This window comes from Oncorhynchus mykiss, chromosome 10 (genome assembly GCF_013265735.2).
Source record: "Oncorhynchus mykiss isolate Arlee chromosome 10, USDA_OmykA_1.1, whole genome shotgun sequence".
NCBI lineage: Eukaryota > Metazoa > Chordata > Actinopteri > Salmoniformes > Salmonidae > Oncorhynchus > Oncorhynchus mykiss.
This window is the reverse complement of record NC_048574.1, coordinates 19,075,875-19,095,021: the sequence shown is the minus strand read 5'-3', so window position 1 is coordinate 19,095,021 and position 19,147 is coordinate 19,075,875. Positions and strand designations below refer to the sequence as shown.

General features: G+C 42.1%; 1 protein-coding gene and 1 non-coding gene across 3 annotated transcripts in view; one reads left to right on the top strand and one right to left on the bottom strand.

The window, feature by feature from the left end:
• The window catches only part of LOC110533448 (glutamate receptor ionotropic, kainate 4), a 95,910-nt gene that overhangs the window by 67,126 nt on the left and 9,637 nt on the right, over window positions 1-19,147 (top strand). Inside the window, exons 10-12 of one of the 2 annotated variants that reach the window (XM_021617662.2) lie at window positions 7,694-7,798; window positions 12,512-12,619; window positions 16,307-16,489. In XM_021617662.2, coding sequence (XP_021473337.2) covers window positions 7,694-7,798; window positions 12,512-12,619; window positions 16,307-16,489 — 396 coding nt within the window. Of the gene's footprint in view, window positions 1-7,693; window positions 7,799-12,511; window positions 12,620-16,306; window positions 16,511-19,147 lie in introns of both variants that reach the window. The other variant, XM_021617660.2, reaches the window with a different exon arrangement.
• On the bottom strand, window positions 9,337-9,389 carry LOC118937063. Its single transcript, XR_005034461.1, has one exon. It is a non-coding gene; the product is annotated as a U7 small nuclear RNA (small nuclear RNA).

The following is a 19,147-nucleotide window of genomic DNA, read 5'->3' as shown; positions in this document are numbered from 1 at the left end:
GTTTTCTATACTATTCTACTGTATCTTAGTCCATTCCGCTCTGACATCGCTCATCCATATGTATATAGTCTTAATTCATTCCTACTTAGATTTGTGTGTATTGGGTATATGTTGTGTATTTTGTTAGATATTACTGCACTGTCAGCGCTAGAAGCACAAGCATTTCGCTACTACCGCAAAAACATCTGCTAATCACTTGTATGTGACCAATAAAATTTGATTTGATCTAAGAGGCCAAATTATTTCGTACAGCGCAAAATTAAGGAAGGATATTCCATACCTAGGGGAACTTACAAATAAATCTTGATTTGGATATGGCATATTCACACTCTCCATCCCCAGATTTACTAAAACAACGTTTGACACTTCATACAGAGTTTGATCTTCTTTCAACTTGACAAGCTGAAAAAAGCTGCTCAGAGAACCGCAAATCAAACCATACCTGAGAACTGATGGGCTGGGTAACACATGTATTGATCATTTAGAGGTCAATTAGAGGTCACAATTATATACTTCGGAATCCACTGGTAATGTCACCTTTCTTGACACCTTCTTTGAGAATTTAGATATTCCTACTGTTGACCCTGAGAACTGCTGAATTAGAAGAACAGTTCTCTGTAGAAGAGATTGTGTTGGCAATTAAATCTATGCAGGGTGGTAAATCCGACGGACCAGACGGACTTCCAAGCTAATTATTAAAAAAATAATCAGATCAACTCTCTCCTCTCTTGGTTTCCATATTTGAGGAATCATACTCCTCAGTCTTTACCCTCAACAATGAGGCAAGCATGTATTTCACATATAATGAGAATAAAAACAACTTGAGTGGTTCATAGAGGCCAATTTCTTTACAGAATTGCAATGTAGAGATACTTTCCAACTTCTACGTGGGATAAGACAGGGTTGTCCTCTATCCCCTCAGCTGTTTGCCATTGCAATTGAGCCTTTAGCCATGTAATAACACCACTATCAATGGTATGCTCTAAGCCCCCTCTTCGAATAAAGTTTCACTTTATGTGGATGACATTATATAATAGATGTCTGAGGCTTTTTTAACTGGTCTTTTAGAGATCCAGGTTCTACTAAAGACATTTGGTGAAATATCTGGGTCTCAGGTTAATCTACAAAGTCAATTGCTGCCTATTAATCCTTCTGCCATGCAAACCTATTTTAGTCATGTGCCCTTCAGTGACGGAAATTGAAATTTTTGGGTCACACACAATTTCAAAGATCTCTATAAATGTGGAAGAATTAACTAGGTTTTTATACTTATTTCAATGTATTCCTATCTTTCTGACAATGTTTTTTTTATTTTTTATCCATAGATAAATTGATATCTGCTTTTTTCTGGAACAATTTACGTAAAAGCGTATTGCAGAGATCTCTTTCGGAAGTCTAGCACTAATCTAAATATCATTCTATATTGGATGACAGAAATCCCTGATGTTACAGGCCCGAAGATCTCTTCCTATGGACCCACCTCCTTAGCTGCCTTGCTCTGTTCAAAACTTGCATTAGCTGAGCCTGTTTCCAAATACACTAAAAACCCTATTGAGAAACATTCTCTAAAATTCTGGAACAATCCAGGCAATCGTTTGGTCTCAGTGAATTTTCAACTTCTGCCCCATTATTAAAGAACTATTCATTCTCTCCATCAGTATTAGGCAGGGTGTTTCATACCTGGTCTGGGAAAGGAATCTCCTCACTGAACGACATGTACATTGATATGGATTTTGCATCTTTTGAAAGGTTCAATATTCCTCGATCCCATTTCTTCAGGTACACAACTACGCAATTGCAGGTATCTTCATACTCTTGTCACTTCCCATCACACCAACCTACTAGATTCTATTTTTAAAGTGAAACCTTATATCAAAGGGGGCATACGCTTGATCTACAGTGCATTTGGAAAGTATTCAGACCCATTGACTTTTTCCAAATTAAGTTACGTTACAGCCTTTATTCTAAAATGGATTAAATAAAATAATAAATCCTTCTGGAAGGTTCTCTCATCTCTGCAGCACTCCAACAATCAGGCCTTTATGGTAATGACCAGATGAAAGCCACCCCTCAGTAAAAGGCACATGACAGCCCGCTTGGAGTCCATGAGAAACAAGATTCTCTGGTCTGATGAAACCAAGATTGAACTCTACGCTTGAATGCCAAGCGTCACTCATGGTGGAAACCTGGCACCATCCCTACGGTGAAGCATGGTGGTGGCAGCATAATGCAGTGGGGATGTTTTTCAGCGGCAGGGACGGGGAGACTAGTCAGGATCGAGGGAAAGATGACCGGAGCAAAGTACAGAGAAATCCTTGATGAAAACCTGCTCCAGAACACTCAGGACCATAGACTGTGGCGTAGGTTCACCTTTCAACAGGACGATGACCCCAACATTTTCTAAAAACCTGCTTTTGCTTTGTCATTATGGGATATTGTGTGTAGATTGAGGGTGAAAAAAACATTTCATACATTTTATAATAAGTCAATAACATTAAAAAAATGTGGAAAAAGTCAAGGGGTCTAAATTTCTTCCAAATGCACTGTTTACGTTATTAAACTCGTACAATCTGGAGTCCCTGAGCTCTCTTAAGAACCAATGGTTAAAGGATTTAGGTGAACAACTTTCAGATAAAACTTGGTAGAGTATGCTTCAGAGAATACATACTTCATCTATATGTCTAAGACATGCTGTAATTCAATTTAAAATAGTTAATCGGCTGCATTGGTCAAAGGTAAAAAATTATCAAAGTTTAGACCAGAAATATATCCCACTTGTGACTGATGTAAACAGGCTCCTGCTACTTTATTACACATGTTTTGGACATGCCCAAAATCGACAGATTTCTGGTTATCAATTTGAGACGGTTTCTAAGATGCTCAAGAGACCTATAGAACCTTCTTCTATTCATGAATTATTCTTTACCTTTACGTCAGTCTCATTCCAAATGTTGTAAATTGTTGGTTATCTGCACGAACCCAGCCTAAACTACACTGCTCAAAAAAATAAAGGGAACACTAAAATAACACATCCTAGATCTGAATGAATGAAATATTCTTATTAAATACGTTTTTCTTTACATAGTTGAATGTGCTGACAAACAAATCACACAAATTATTAATGGAAATCAAATTTATCAACCCATGTAGGTCTGGATTTGGAGTCACACTCAAAATTTAAAGTGGAAAACCACACTACAGGCTGATCCAGCTTTGATGTAATGTCCTTAAAACAAGTCAAAATGAGGCTCAGTAGTGTGTGTGGCCTCCACGTGCCTGTATGACCTCCCTACAACGCCTGGGCATGCTCCTGATGAGGTGGCGGATGGTCTCCTGAGGGATCTCCTCCCAGACCTGGACTAAAGTATCCGCCAACTCCTGGACAGTCTGTGGTGCAACGTGGCGTTGGTGGATGGAGCGAGACATGATGTCCCAGATGTGCTCAATTGGATTCAGGTCTGGGAAACGGGCGGGCCAGTCCATAGCATCAATGCCTTCCTCTTGCAGGAACTGCTGACACACTCCAACCACATGAGGTCTAGCATTGTCTTGCATTAGGAGGAACCCAGGACCAACCGCACCAGCATATGGTCTCACAATGGGTCTGAGGATCTCATCTCGGTACCTAATGGCAGTCAGGCTACCTCTGGCGAGCACATGGAGGCCCCCCAAAGAAATGCCACCCCACACCATGACTGACCCACCGCCAAACCGGTCATGCTGGAGGATGTTGCAGGCAGCAGAACGTTCTCCACGGCGTCTCCAGATTGTCATGCTCAGTGTGAACCTGCTTTCATCTGTGAAGAGCACAGAGCGCCAGTGGCAAATTTGCCAATCTTGGTGTTCTCTAGCAAATGCCAAACGTCCTGCACGGTGTTGGGCTGTAAAGCACAACCCCCACCTGTGGACGTCGGGCCCTCATACCACCCTCATGGAGTCTGTTTCTGACCGTTTGAGCAGACACATGCACATTTGTGGCCTGCTGGAGGTCATTTTGCAGGGCTCTGGCAGTGCTCCTCCTGCTCCTCCTTGCACAAAGGCGGAGGTAGCGGTCCTGTTGCTGGGTTGTTGCCCTCCTACGGCCTCCTCCACGTCTCCTGATGATGTTCTGGCCTGTCTCCTGGTAGCGCCTCCATGCTCTGGACACTACGCTGACAGACACCGCAAACCTTCTTGCCACAGCTCGCGTTGATGTGCCATCCTGGATGAGCTGCACTACCTGAGCCACTTGTGTGGGCTGTAGACTCCGTCTCCTTGCAAAACAGCTCGAGCTCAGTGAGGTTGGATGGAGAGCATTTGTGAACAGCAGTTTTCAGTTCTTTCCACAGATTCTCGATTGGATTCAGGTCTGGAATTTGACTTGGCCATTCTAACACCTGGATATGTTTATTTTTGAACCATTCCATTGTAAATTTTGCTTTATGTTTTGGATCATTGTCTTGTTGGAAGACAAATCTCTGTCCCAGTCTCAGGTCTTTTGCAGACTCCATCAGGTTTTCTTCCAGAATGGTCCTGTATTTGGCTCCATCCATCTTCCCATCAATTTTAACCATCTTCCCTGTTCCTGCTGAAGAAAAGCAGGCCCAAACCATGATGCTGCCACCACCATGTTTGACAGTGGGGATGGTGTGTTCAGGGTGATGAGCTGTGTTGCTTTTACGCCAAACATAACGTTTTGCATTGTTGCCAAAAAGTTCAATTTTGGTTTCATCTGACCAGAGCACCTTCTTCCACATGTTTGGTGTGTCTCCCAGGTGGCTTGTGGCAAACTTTAACCGACACTTTTTATGGATATCTTTAAGAAATGGCTTTCTTCTTGCCACTCTTCCATAAAGGCCAGATTTATGCAATATACGACTGATTGTTGTCCTATGGACAGAGTCTCCCACCTCAGCTGTAGATCTCTGCAGTTCATCCAGAGTGATCATGGGCCTCTTGGCTGCATCTCTGATCAGTCTTCTCCTTGTATGAGCTGAAAGTTTAGAGGCACGGCCAGGTCTTGGTAGATTTGCAGTGGTCTGATACTCCTTCCATTTCAATATTATCGCTTGCACAGTGCTCCTTGGGATGTTTAAAGCTTGGGAAATCTTTTTGTATCCAAATCCGGCTATAAACTTCTTCACAACAGTATCTCGGACCTGCCTGGTGTGTTCCTTGTTCTTCATGATGCTCTCTGCGCTTTTAACGGACCTCTGAGACTATCACAGTGCAGGTGCATTTATACGGAGACTTGATTACACACAGGTGGATTGTATTTATCATCATTAGTCATTTAGGTCAACATTGGATCATTCAGAGATCCTCACTGAACTTCTGGAGAGAGTTTGCTGCACTGAAAGTAAAGGGGCTGAATAATTTTGCACGCCCAATTTTTCAGTTTTTGATTTGTTAAAGAAGTTTGAAATATCCAATAAATGTCGTTCCACTTCATGATTGTGTCCCACTTGTTGTTGATTCTTCACAAAAAATACAGTTTTATATCTTTATGTTTGAAGCCTGAAATGTGGCAAAAGGTCGCAAAGTTCAAGGGGGCCAAATACCTTCGCAAGGCACTGTAGGAGTTCGGCCACGTGAAATCCTTTATTCACTCTGTGGTCTCCCTCTCTGCATGAAAAGGGGAAGAGAGTCTCCGCCAGGAATTTACGACCTGAGATAACAGACCCTGTGCGTAGGAGAGAGTGAGAGAGGGGAAAGCCACGATCTACTCCCAGAAAGGGCCACATCATGACACCCCTCTAAACAGTTCTATGGGCAACATGCTGGCATTTACTACTCTTCTATTTAGACGTCTTACACTGTTTAAGTGGAAGAATCGGTTTCCTCCTACTTTTATCCATTTGGATAAAGGAAGTTATGCAACATCTCAAGCTAGAGAAAATACGCTACTCGTTAAGGGATCAACAATTTAATTTTATAATATCTGGCAACCTTTCCTATCCTTTGTAGAAGACATGGACGCAGCTAATTTCAGAACTCCATTAAAATTAAAATAAAAAATTACTATTTGATTTATATTACTCATTGTCTCATGCATGCTTTAAGTCTGGTTTTGGGGTGGGGCTTGATTTGGTAGGGGAAGCGTGTTCTGTTAGCGCATGGGGGTTGGGGTGGGTTTGATTTTGGTAGGGGATCCGTGTGTGTTCTGCCCTCTACCTGTTCTGTTGTCTGTAGAACCATTTAAACAAATTCAAGTAAAAAAACCTTTGAGAGAAAAAAAGGTTTGAAATTTGGGGATTTTAAATTAAAATCAATTCTGAATTGACTGACTTCAATTTGAATTGAGCCCAACCCTGACACACACAACCCATGTACACACACACAATGTGCTCTGTCTCTCTCACACAGTATGCACTCTATCTGGGCTGTTATCCAGGCCTGTCATTTGCCTGTCCCCTAGTGAATCACACTGCTCCTGGAGTAAAGGTCTCCAAGCCAAGATACGATTATGAGCGTCGGCAACATGTTGACTTTGTCCTGTTCTTAGTCATAAACTTGGAATGCTCTCTCCAGAATAGCTCAGTACACACTGTCAACCATATGCACTAAAAGCAATGATTTCCCAACCAAAACATGATTCTCTGAAGTGCCTTTCTGTCCAGACACTACTTTGCGTGTAAACATTTTACAGAGTGGCTACCTATACAGAATTTCTGTATCTCAATTTGCCCACGCTAAAAATACAGATATTTCAGCAACCACACAATATTTGTTTTTACGTAGCTGAGTGCCCACACCGCTGCCCAATTAGCTGCTGTGCTGAGTGCTCCACTGCCACTCCCCCTACTTGACTGCCTTTGTCTCGTCACTAGCGTATCCTACAAACTTCATGTTGCACACAAAACTGTTCAAACTATTGCCTTCCATGCCTTACTAAGTAAAAGCACAATTGCATGTTTGTTTTTTCAGGAGCGGAGTAACATAGCATACAGCTATTTACATGTTTTACACAAAATACATGTTCGTACAAACATAAGCATGACACAAATAGGCAGTCTAGCGATTTTATGTTCTTAGCTGCTGAGGTACATGCAGCTATTTACTCTCGCCACGATATCAGCATATGGCAATTAACTATGGCACCCGGCGATGCAAAATTAACTTGCCCATTGCAGTCTAATTAGCAATTGAATGTTCTTTTTTCATCATCATTGCAAACATTGGCTAAACATGGTTCAGAAGAGTGTAAAGGGAGGGGGACTGTGAGCAGCAGCTACATTAGAAAAATGAATGTGTGTGTAAAATAACACATGCGCAAGAACAGGATCTGGATCCTTAGCTTTAAAGAGCCACTGCCTTTTAAAAAGCAACAAATCCCTAAGAACATGAACTCGATATGAGTCAGAAACAGTTATTCTCATGTCAAAATTGACTACGAAGTGTAAATTTGATCATTTTGGTCATAAAGTCAGTCTCGTCTAAAACAGAGTTTGGAACATCCATGCGTCGCACTAGGTAAATTGAAGGTTGGGTTTTGATTTGATGATGTCCATTTACCCACTAACATTGGGTGAACAGCTGCGGTGATTGCTCTCTACCCAATAGCATAGAGGCAGACCTGCCCAGCAGCAATGGCTGTTTACAGAGACTATATATACTGTGTTGTGTTTGTATATGTTTTAATGCAATACCATTTGGAGCTCTCATTGAGATGCACAGCCCAGTATGTCCTCTCCTTTTGCTCTGTCTTTGACAGGTAGAATTGGAAGGTCTAACTGGACACATAGAGTTCAACAGCAAAGGCCACCGCTTCAACTACGCCCTGAGGGTCGTACAGAGCAGCTCAGAGGGGATAAGGCAGGTAAAGCTACACTGCACACACAATAACCACTGACTTTGTAACAGACTGGGATTTACTGTGTATAACTATATATAAAGAGCTACAGTCTGAGGCCAAGGTTTAGGCTGAGTCCCAAATGGCACCCTATTTTCTATGTAGTTCCCTACTTTTGACCATGGCCCTGGTCAAAAGTAGTGCACTAAATAGGGAATAAGGTGCCATTTGGCAGACATTTAAAGGGGAAGTTGTGAGATGGAGCTCTAGCTCGTACATTTTTCATGAAGGCATCTTGAAAAAGAAGTTACCATATGAAACGATGTTTGAAATAACTTATTTTGATCCCTCACCATGAAGAGTGCATTTGTAAACAAGCCGTGGCAGACATAGATGCAGGGCCCAGTGCTATTCTGTCACGATGCCTGCCTCCAGTTAATGTGACATGTTTGACTCCACCATTTTAATTTTACATTTTTAATAGCTTTTAGATTTGCTTTTAGATTATATACTAAGATTAAGATAAATTAGGGCAGAGCTTTCAAAAACCAAGCTTCACAACATAGTCGGGTTGAGGTGTAGACGGCATTTAGGTTCTAAAAATATTTTTGCATAGCCTGTAGTCAGGGATTTTATCACTCTTTTAGTTGTTGTTTTATCAATGTTTTTTCCCAAAATGTTTTCTTTACTTTTAAGATGTTCTCTTAATTGTTCCCATGTATACTTTTCTGTTTCTTACTGAGATGTCTCCTTCTGGCTAAGAATACATGACAATATCAATATTATTGATTCTGTGATATGAAAAGATGTCACGGAAAGTCAGATTTGCTGTGCCCTCCCTAGATACTGTAGCATTGCATAGGACACAAATACATTGTGTGTCTGCCTGCCAGTGTTCTTTTCAGAGGTATCTTACAATAGGAACCTGTGAATAGTGAAAGGATTAAGTATGAAATTGCAAGCATTTGTAGTTGAGCATTTCCAGTCAACAGGCCAAATTTCATCAGACATCCAAATGTCGAAAGGGGGAAACTTCAATGTTGGTCTACAGGGCATGACTTGTAAAGGTAGTAATTTATCTTTAGGCTTTGAAGCAGTGTTTTGCGCATGAAATTAAATGTATGACGACGTGCACTTTCTGCAGTGTTTGTAACCAGGGGTTACATTTGGGATGGAGCATACTGCATGATGTAATGTCATTTGCATTTTTTCCCAAGCTACCAGAATATTATGTGTGACCCAAATTAATACATTTCTTAAACTCTTGCAAACCCATATCCAATATCTATTTATGTGTATAGTGTACTGTATAGTTAACCTGCAGGTACACACATAAAAATACTATAGTTTACTATAGTATAAATACTATAGTTTAAAAGCTATTGTGTGTGTGTATATACTCTAGTATTTACTCAAGTTTTTTTGTGGACATTACTGTAGGATTCACTGTAGTGTTTTTTTAATGGATATTACTGTAGTATACTATAGTATTTACTGTTATTTTTGCAGACATTACTGTAGTATTTGCTATAGTGTTTTTGTTTTATTATCTTCTAGTTAGAAGTGGGGGCTTTCCCCTTGAGGAAACCTACTGGACAAATACTAAAAGAGCACATTTTCCATAACCTGTAGGGAACACAATAATATGGTCTATACTTGGCATGTGGGTTTCTCACTCATGGTTGGCACAAATTGGTTTATTTAACCGGTTGAGAGTTTTTTTATGTCACCCTTAGTGAACATAACTCAGAGAAAATACATATCACATATGGCGTTCCACAAGGTTCGATTTTGGGTCCGATACTGTTCAGTTGATATATGTTACCCCTTGGCAGCATTATCATAAAGCACTGCATTTATTTTCACTGCTATATTTCTGTGTCACCAGAGTATTCTAGCTCCACGGATAAATTAGACTTAGTGATTTAAATGCTTGGATGCTCACAACTTCCTCCAAGACCAGTCCTCCTCAGTGGCGCAGTGGTCTAAGGCACTGCATCGTAGTGTTAGAGGTGTCACTACACTAGTTGAGCATTTCCAGTCAACAGGCCAAATTGCAGGCAATCTCAATGCTGTGCATTACAGGGAAGACATCCTCCTCCCTCATGTGGTACCCTTCCTGCAGGCTTATCCTGACATGACCCTCCAGCATGACAATGCCACCAGCCATACTCTTCGTTCTGTGCGTGATTTCCTGCAAGAGAGGAATGTCAGTGTTCTGCCATGGCCAGCGAAGAGCACATCTGGGACCTGTTGGATCGGAGGGTGAGCGCTAGGGCCATTCCCCCCAGAAATGTTCTGGAACTTGTAGGTGCCTTGGTGGAAGAGTGGGGTAACATCTCACAGCAAGAACTGGCAAATCTGGTGCAGTCCATGAGGAGGAGATGCACTGCAGAACTTAATGCAGCTGGTGGCCACACCAGATACTGACTTACTTTTGATTTTGACCCCCCTTTGCTCAGGGACACATTATTCAATTTATGTTAGTCACATGTCTGTAGAACTTGTTCAGTTTATGTCGCAGTTGTTGCATCTTGTTATGTTCATACAAATATTTACACATGTTAAGTTTGCTGAAAATAAACGCAGTTGACATTGAGAGGGAGACGTTTATTTTTTGCTGAGTTTATTTCAAAGAGATCTTAAAACACAAATGTTTAGCTTTTCCTTTTTTTATCTTGTTTGTTGTGTAGTAAATATTTTTACTCTATTATTTTCATTTGTCAAATAAAGCCTGATTTGAAATTGGGATATGGGGGAGGGGAATGGATGTGTTATATGCAAATTAAATATCAAATCAAAGTTTATTTGTCATGTCCCCCGAATACAACAGGTGTAGGTAGACCTTACAGTGAAATGCTTAGTTACAGGCTCTAACCAATAGTGCAAAAAAATGTATTAGGTGAACAATAGGTAAGTAAAGAAATAAAACGACAGTAAAAAGACAGGCTATATACAGTAGCGAGGCTATAAAGGTAGGGAGGCTACATACAGACACCGGTTAGTCAGGCTGATTGAGGTAGTATGTACATGTAGATATGGTTAAAGTGACTATGCATATATGATGAACAGATAGTTGCAGTAGCGTAAAAGAGGGGTTTCCGGGTGGTGGGACACAATGCAGCTAGCCCGGTTAGCCAATGTGCGGGAGCACTGGTTGGTCGGCCCAATTGAGGTAGTATGTACATGAATGTATAGTTAAAGTGACTATGCATATATGATAAACCGAGAGTAGCAGCAGCGTAAAAAGAGGGGTTGGGGGGGCACATAATGCAAATAGTCCGGGTAACCATTTGATTACCTGAGTCTTATGGCTTGGGGGTAAAAACTGTTTAGAAGCCTTTTTTGTCCTAGACTTGGCACTCCGGTACCACTTCCCATGCGGTAGTAGAGAGAACAGTCTATGACTGGAGTGGCTGGGGTCTTTGACAATTTTTAGGGCCTTCTTCTGACACCGCCTGGTGTAGAGGTCCTGGATGGCAGGCAGCTTAGCCCCAGTGATGTACTGGGCTGTACGCACTACCCTCTGTAGTGCCTTGCGTTCAGAGGCCGAGCAATTGCCGTACCAGGCAGTGACGCAACCAAATGGTTCATCTGCTCTCGATGGTGCAGCTGTAGAACCTTTTGAGGATCTCAGGACCCATGCCAAATCTTTTTAGTTTCCTGGGGGGGAATAGGCTTTGCCATGCCCTCATCACGACTGTCTTGGTGTGTTTGGACCATTCTAGTTTGTTGGTTATGTGGACACTAAGGAACTTGAAGCTCTCAACCTACTCCACTACAGCCTTGTCGATGAGAATGGGGGCGTGCTCGGTCCTCCTTTTCCTGTAGTCCACAATCATCTCCTTAAGATGTCAATACAGTCTGTAGTGTATATATACAATGTTTTATTACAGTTTAATACAGAATTATATGGTAAGTACTACACATGATCGAGGGCTACTACAGTGTGTAGTGTAGTATGCTACAGATTTCTAAAGTATGTCCTGTAGTATTTTTTTTATTTTTTTATGTGTCTAGGGTTGCAAAATTCAACAAACATTCACAAGTTTTTCAGAAATCCCAGTTGGAGGATTCACAGATTTCCTTCTTATTCCCTATTGATTCCAGGAATATTCCAACCCGGATTTTGGGAAAACCTGGAAATTCTGGAAAAGTTAAATGAATTATGCAACCCTAACAGTATAGAAGACTACTGTAACACTTCCCTCTCACTCAGCACAAAGCATGGTGTGAGAAGGAAAGGAGCCATACCCTATATTCTCAAATGGCACCTTAATCCCCAACAGTGCACTACTTTTCATACTACTTTGGTCAAAAGTTGTGCACTTCACAGAGAATAGGGGATGAAACCATGCCATTTGGGATGAAACCTATGAGACAGCCAACTGTATCTTCAATTCTGATTCAAATCCAACCATGGCCACTCAGACGGAAGCTGTCAATTTGAATGAGCTTGCACTTTCTATTCTGAGGAGAACATTGAAGATGAAAAGAAATTCAGCAACTCTGAAATATCCTGATGAAGGTATTTGCCGAAACACTTTGGTTTTAACAATAACATATGAATTTTTCAAACATACCTCAATTTCTACTACTGAGTTGCTGAATATGTTTTCACCTTCATTTTGCTGTGCATGCACCTTGGTTTGAAAGCACAGCACCACCCTGTTTCTCTCAATCTCTTTCCTTCAACCCTCTACCCATCTCCTCTTTTCTTTCTGTCTCCCTCCCTCCCAGGTTGGTAAGTGGCATTCGGAGCACGGTCTGTCCATGGAGAGCAACATCAACCTCCTCATCATGGCCGGCACCATGTTCAACACCACCCTCACCATCACCACCATCTTGGTGAGTGCAGCTTATTTTTTCGCCACACTATTTCAACGTTTGCAGGGGTGTATTCATTAGTGCACACTGTAGAAAAAGGTTTTGCAACGGAAAGCGAAAACAACCATTTCTTATTGGACAATTTCAGGTAGTCCCGCCCCGTTTCAGCCTGTTTGCTTTCGCTCCTAGTGAACACGACACTGATTTTGGCTCTACTACTTTTTTTACTACCTTCTTCTTGTTTTTAATCCATCTGCCAACTCAATTAAGCACAAGCATACCAAGTGTTCCAGACGCTTTCACCGTTGACCTCGGTAGATGAGAGACTGGCGTGTCTTCTTATTTGAGGTACAACCTAATTGGTGCCCTTAAAAAAATTGAAATTCCTCAAGGCTCATTCTCCATGGACTCTGTCTCTTCTTCATTTGCGTTTGCTTGACCTGGTCCACTGGGTATGAAATACCGGCGCATGACTAGAATTTTCTCATCATTTTGTTACATGGAGACAGAAAAATGATCAAATGAACCTCTTCCCTTCAATCAACTGTAGATTCAGCCAGAATACTGTAGTTGGTAGCTACTGTTTTTAATTTTTAATTGGTAGACACTGTGTGTGTGTGTGTGTGTGTGTGTGTGTGTGTGTGTGTGTGTGTGTGTGTGTGTGTGTGTGTGTGCGGCATTGCTATTTGGTTGTCTTGGCTACATACATAGGCTTACTGTACATGGCCTTCAGCTTGCATATTAATTGACTGGCACAATGGAACCAATAGAATAGTTGCGAAACTGCTGACCCCGCCCATCTGGCATCCCAGGCAACCTAAAGCAGGCTGCTTCATTACCTCAAGTCTCAAATTAACACAGGTGGGAAATGTTGAGTCATTATCTTAATGAAGTGAGTTAAATATATTGTGAATTAACGACTGTGTGTGGCTCAACTGAGAGAGAAACGCATTGGCTCAGAGCTTTAATAAAGCAGCCTAGTCAGAAACTGATGGAAACACAGAGAAGAACTGAGGGAGACCCAAGGGAGGGCAGGAGTCATGGTCGAGAGACCTATGAATCACACTAGCACGGCTAGCCTAACACACACACACACACACACACACACACTCTCCCATTCTCTTTCTCTCACAGACATGCATACACACGCACACACACTTCCTCTCTCACAGGCATACACACACGTGCACACCCACGCACGTGCGCACACACACACACGTGCACACCCACTCTCCCATTCTCTTTCTCTCACAGACACGCACATACACTCCCACTCTCTCTGACACAAACATGCATACACACGCACACACTCCCTCTCTCTCACAGACACAGGCATGCACATGCACGCACACACTCTCCCATTCTCTTTCTCTCACAGACACGCACACACACTCCCACTCTCTCTCTGACACAGGCATGCACACCACACACACACACACACAAGGTTACATCAGTTTGAAGCCTCTTGCAAGATAGCTATTATTTGGTGCTGAGTCTGAACCATGCAAATACACTCAACCACAATACACACATTCATATTCAGAGTGTTAATATTCACATGTACAGGGTTGCAGGTTTGATTGCAGGGTACAGCGAAAATGTTAGACTTCGAGCTCCAACATGCAGGATTAAGTGAAATAAAATTAGGAAAATTGTCATAAAAACAACTATATAAATAGCACGATACATAATACATACATAATGACAGCTTAGTGGCAGTGATGAATAAATAAATGTCCATTGGGGTGGAGGCAGATTAGACTGTTGAGGGGGTGGGATGACCATAGGGGGAGCAGCAGCATGACCATTGAGTAAAAACAAAACAAAATTATTATATATTTTTTTTAGATATTTTTTTATTTTATTTAACCTTTTATTTAACCAGGAAAAGCCCATTGACACCCAGTCTCTTTTTCAAGGGAGGCCAGGCCAAGATGGCAACAACATTAAATAATTAGAACATACAACAATATGATACAGGATATAAAAAGCATTTACACTTCTCTGTAACAGTCTCCCATCAATATGTTAAATTCATTCAGTGACACTAACATATCTAGATGAAGCATGGATTGTAGATTATTCCATGCGTCTGGTGCACAAGAAGAGAAGGCAGTCTTGCCTAATACTGTGAATGTCCTGGGGACTTTAAGTAGCAACCACCTAGCAGACCGGGTATGGTAACTGCTGGTGGTGAAGGAGACCAGACTACAGAGGTAAAGAGGGAGTTTATCCAAAAGGGCTTTGTAGATGAACACATATTTGTATCTTTCTGTGCATATAAAGTGAGGTCCAACCTACCATTTGGTACAATGTGCAATGGTGGGTGAGTGACTTGGCATTTGTAATAAAGCGCAAGGATGCATGATAAACAGAGTCCAGTCTCTGTAAGACGGAGGAGGTTGCATGCATATACAACAAGTCACCATAATCAATTAAAGAGAGAAGTGGCCTGAAAAAGCTTCTTTCTAGCCATAAGCGGGAAGCAAGCCTTATTACGAAAATAAAAAACAAATTTCAATTTAAGCTTTGTCACAAGATTATCCACATATTAACAACTGTGACAGTGATGAATGTTGTTTTGGTGGGGGAGAGGGCAGCAGCAGAAAGAATGTCCATAAGGGGAGCAGCAGGTAAGGTAAATGAGAGTTGAGTGTGTGGGCGGGTACATTTCCATGAGGGGGAGTAATGAGGGGTGGGGGAGGGTCCATAAGGGGAGTAGTGGCTATTCAGCACCCAAATGGTTTGAAGGGTCGAAACTATTGGCCAGTCTTTCAGTTTTTGCCATGATGCTCCTGTACTGCCCCCGTCTGAATAATTAAAGCGGGGATAACAGGACATGGCTTGGGCGCTGGGGTCCCTGATAACCTTGTTGGCCTTCCTGCGACACCTGGTGCGTGGGGTTAGACCATTTCAGCTTCTCTGAGATGTGTATACCAAGGAATTTGAAGTTATTGATCAGCTCTACAGTGGCCCCGTTGATGAGGATGGGGGCGTGTCCAGCCTGGTTCCTCCTGAAGTCCACAATCAGCTCCTTTGTTTTGCTAACGTTGAGGGAGAGGTTGTTTCCCTGACACCATGTCATCTGAGTACCTATCTCCTCCCTCTAGGCTGTCTTGTCATTGTTGGTGATCAGGCCTACTGTTATATCGTCAGCGAACTTGATGATGGAGTTGGAACTGTGTGAGGCCACGCAGTTGTGGGTACAGGGAGTACAGGAGGGGACTGAGGACGCAGCCTTGTGGGGCCCCCGTGTTTTGGATCAGTGTAAAGTGAGGGTGGCCCATCAAAGTCCAGGACCCAGTTGCATAGGGAGGAGTTCTGACCCAGGGTTCTGCACTTTGTAATGAGCTTATAACCCACTATGGTATTGATGGCCAAGCTGTAGTCGATGAGCAGCGTCCTCACATATGCATTCCTTTTGTCCAGGTGTGTAAGGGCAGTGTGCAGTGCAATACTATTGCATCATCCATGGATCTGTCAGGGCGGTAGGCAGATTGGAGAAGGTCGAGCGTGTCGGGGAGGGAGGAGTGATATGGTCTTTGACTAACCTCTCGAAGCACTTCATGATGACGGAAGCACTTCGTGATGACACACCAGTGCATGCGAATTCACGTTAACACATGCACAAACTGCCCCCCCCCCCTGCACACACACACACATATACACACATCTCAGCTTGCACCAGTCTGATGCCCCTTCATGCAGGAGAACCCCTACGTGATGCTGAGGCCCGAACACCAGGCCCTGGAGGGCAACGAGCGCTACGAAGGATTTTGTGTAGACTTGCTGCGAGAGCTGGCCGAGCTGCTGCACTTCAGCTACCGTCTGCGGCTGGTGGCGGACGGCGTGTACGGCGTGCCCAGTGCCAACGGCACCTGGACGGGCATGGTGGGTGAGCTCATCTCTAGGGTGAGCACTGAGTGAGTGTTGCAGTGTGATTGTGGCTAAAAATCTTCTCCCTCTCTATTCACTTATGTTTGTATAGTAAGGGTAAGGTGATGTCTTGATGTCACAGGTACTGCAGTCACAAGTTATACCACCTGTAGGTAGGAGAAGATAAATGATATAAAAACCCTGTTGTAGTGTTATTGTTTCATACCCAGCCATCACCTGTGTCTCAAGACGTCTCAAAACATGGTGATGGCTGAGTATGTTTTTGCTGATTCCACAAGATATGTTTACTACTCATCCTCCTGAAATAGTCATTGGAAGGGGATTGTCCTTTAAAGATAACATTACAGATAATAAACATACATTCATGTTAGGATCCAAACAAGATATCTTGATTTTTAATTGAATCTGAATGAAGAATCAAGATATTGTGAATTAGCTGTTGAGGTACAACAGCCTTCAGAAAGTATTTATAACCTTTGACGTACTCCACGTTACAGCCTGAATGCAAAATGTATTAAATATGTTTTTCTCACCCATCTACACACAATACCCCATAATGACAAAGTGAAAACATGCTTTTAGAAATGTTTGCAAATGTATTGAAAATGAAATACAGAAATATCACATTTACAGAAATATTCACAGCCCTTTGCCATGACACTCCAGATTGAGCTCAGGTGTATCTAATTTCCTTTGACCATCCTTGATGTCACTACAACTTGACTGGAGTCCCCTGTGGCCCATTTCATTGTTTGGACATGATTTAAAAAGAAACACACCTGTCTATATAAGGTCCCACAGTTGACAGTGCATGTCAGAGTGGAAACTATACCATGAAGTCCAAGGAACTGTCTGTAGAGCTCAGAGAAATGTGCTTCATCACAATTCTTTCTGGGGAAGGGTATAAAACTATTTCTAGAGTGTTAAAATTTTCTAAGAGCACAGTGGTCTCTATCATTGGGAAATTGAAAAAATATGTTACTACCCAGACTGTCTAAAGCTGCCCACTGACCAAACTGGGCAACTGGGCAAGAAGGACCTTGATCAGGGAGGTGCTAAGAACCCAATCACCAACCCTACTGTGAAGCATGATGGTGGCAGCATCATGCTATGGGGAAGTCTTTCGGCGGCATGGACTAGGAGACTGGTAAGGATAGAGGGAACAATGAATGGAGCCAAACACAGGCAAATATTTAATGAGATCCTGCTTCAGAGTGCAAACAACCTTTGACTGGGGGCAAAGATATACGTTCCAACATGACAATGACCCCAAGCATACAGCCAAAGCAATGCTGCAATGGCTTCAGAACAAGAATCTGAAAGCCCAGACTTGAATTCCCATTGAAAATCTGTGGAAAGACTTGAAGATTGCTGTTCACCACCGCTCCCCATCTAACTTAAAGAAGAAAGTCCCCAATGCTGATACAGACATAACCAAGATGGCTCAATGCTGTAATTGCAGCCAAAGGTGCTTCTACAAAGTATTGACTCGGGTGTTAATACTTATGTAAATGAGATTATCTGTATTTAATTTTCCACAAATTTGCAAAAATGTCTAAACTTGTTTTCACTAAGTCATTATGGGGTATTGTGTGTGTGTGTGTGTGTAGGTGGGTGAGAAAAACCCCAATGTAATCAATTTTGAAATAAGGCTGTAATAAGTCAAGGGGTATGAATACTTTATGAGGACACTGTATACATTGCAGTATATAGTTGATACTGTCCACCGCTCCTTCCAATTTTCCTTCCAATTTTTTGTAGAGAAATTCCAATTTGGAGGGAAATTTCAGAGTTGAGGGAAATTCAGATTTGAGGAGGTGACGGAGGATAAAGAAGAAGGACGGGGACGTCAGTAGGACTTTGTCCTCTGCCTCAATCTCTCCACTTATTGGCCCAGGTCTCTGTAATATCACTGAAGCTTTTATGGACACATCCTTTAATGAGCAGACCTGTGTTCAAATACTATTTTAAATAATTTCAAACGCTTTATCTTTGCTTGAATGAGTTTGCCTGGTGCAATGGAACCAATAGAATAGCCTCAAAACTGTAAACCCTGCCCATCTATGATCACTAGGCAGGCTAGAGCAAACTCTCAAAGTATATGAACATTTTAAAATTGTATTTGAACCCAGGTCTGATACTAAGATCTATGGGGGTCACTGCTTTGCACTTTCATTTGCTACCCACTGCACTGTGTGTGTGTGTTGTCATTTGTGATCCATTCCAATGGGAGGCCATGGGAATTTTTACTGCCTCATGGAAACTGCACTAGGGTAACAGTATGGCTACGCCCAAAATGGCACTTATGGGGCCCTGGTAAAAGTACTACACTACATTTGAAGTCAGAAGTTTAAATACACTTAGGTTGGATTCATTGAAACTCGTTTTTCAACCACTCCACAAATTTCTCGTTAACTAACTATAGTTTTGGCAAGTCGGATAGGACATCTACTTTGTGCATGACACAAGTATTTTTTTCAACAATTGTTTACATACAGATTATTTCACTTAGAATTCACTGTATCACAATTTCAGTGGGTCAGAAGTTTACATACACTAAGTTGGCTGTGCCTTTAAACAGCTTGGAAAATTCCAGAAAATGACATCATGGCTTTAGAAGCTTCTGTTAGGCTAGTTGACATCATTTGAGTC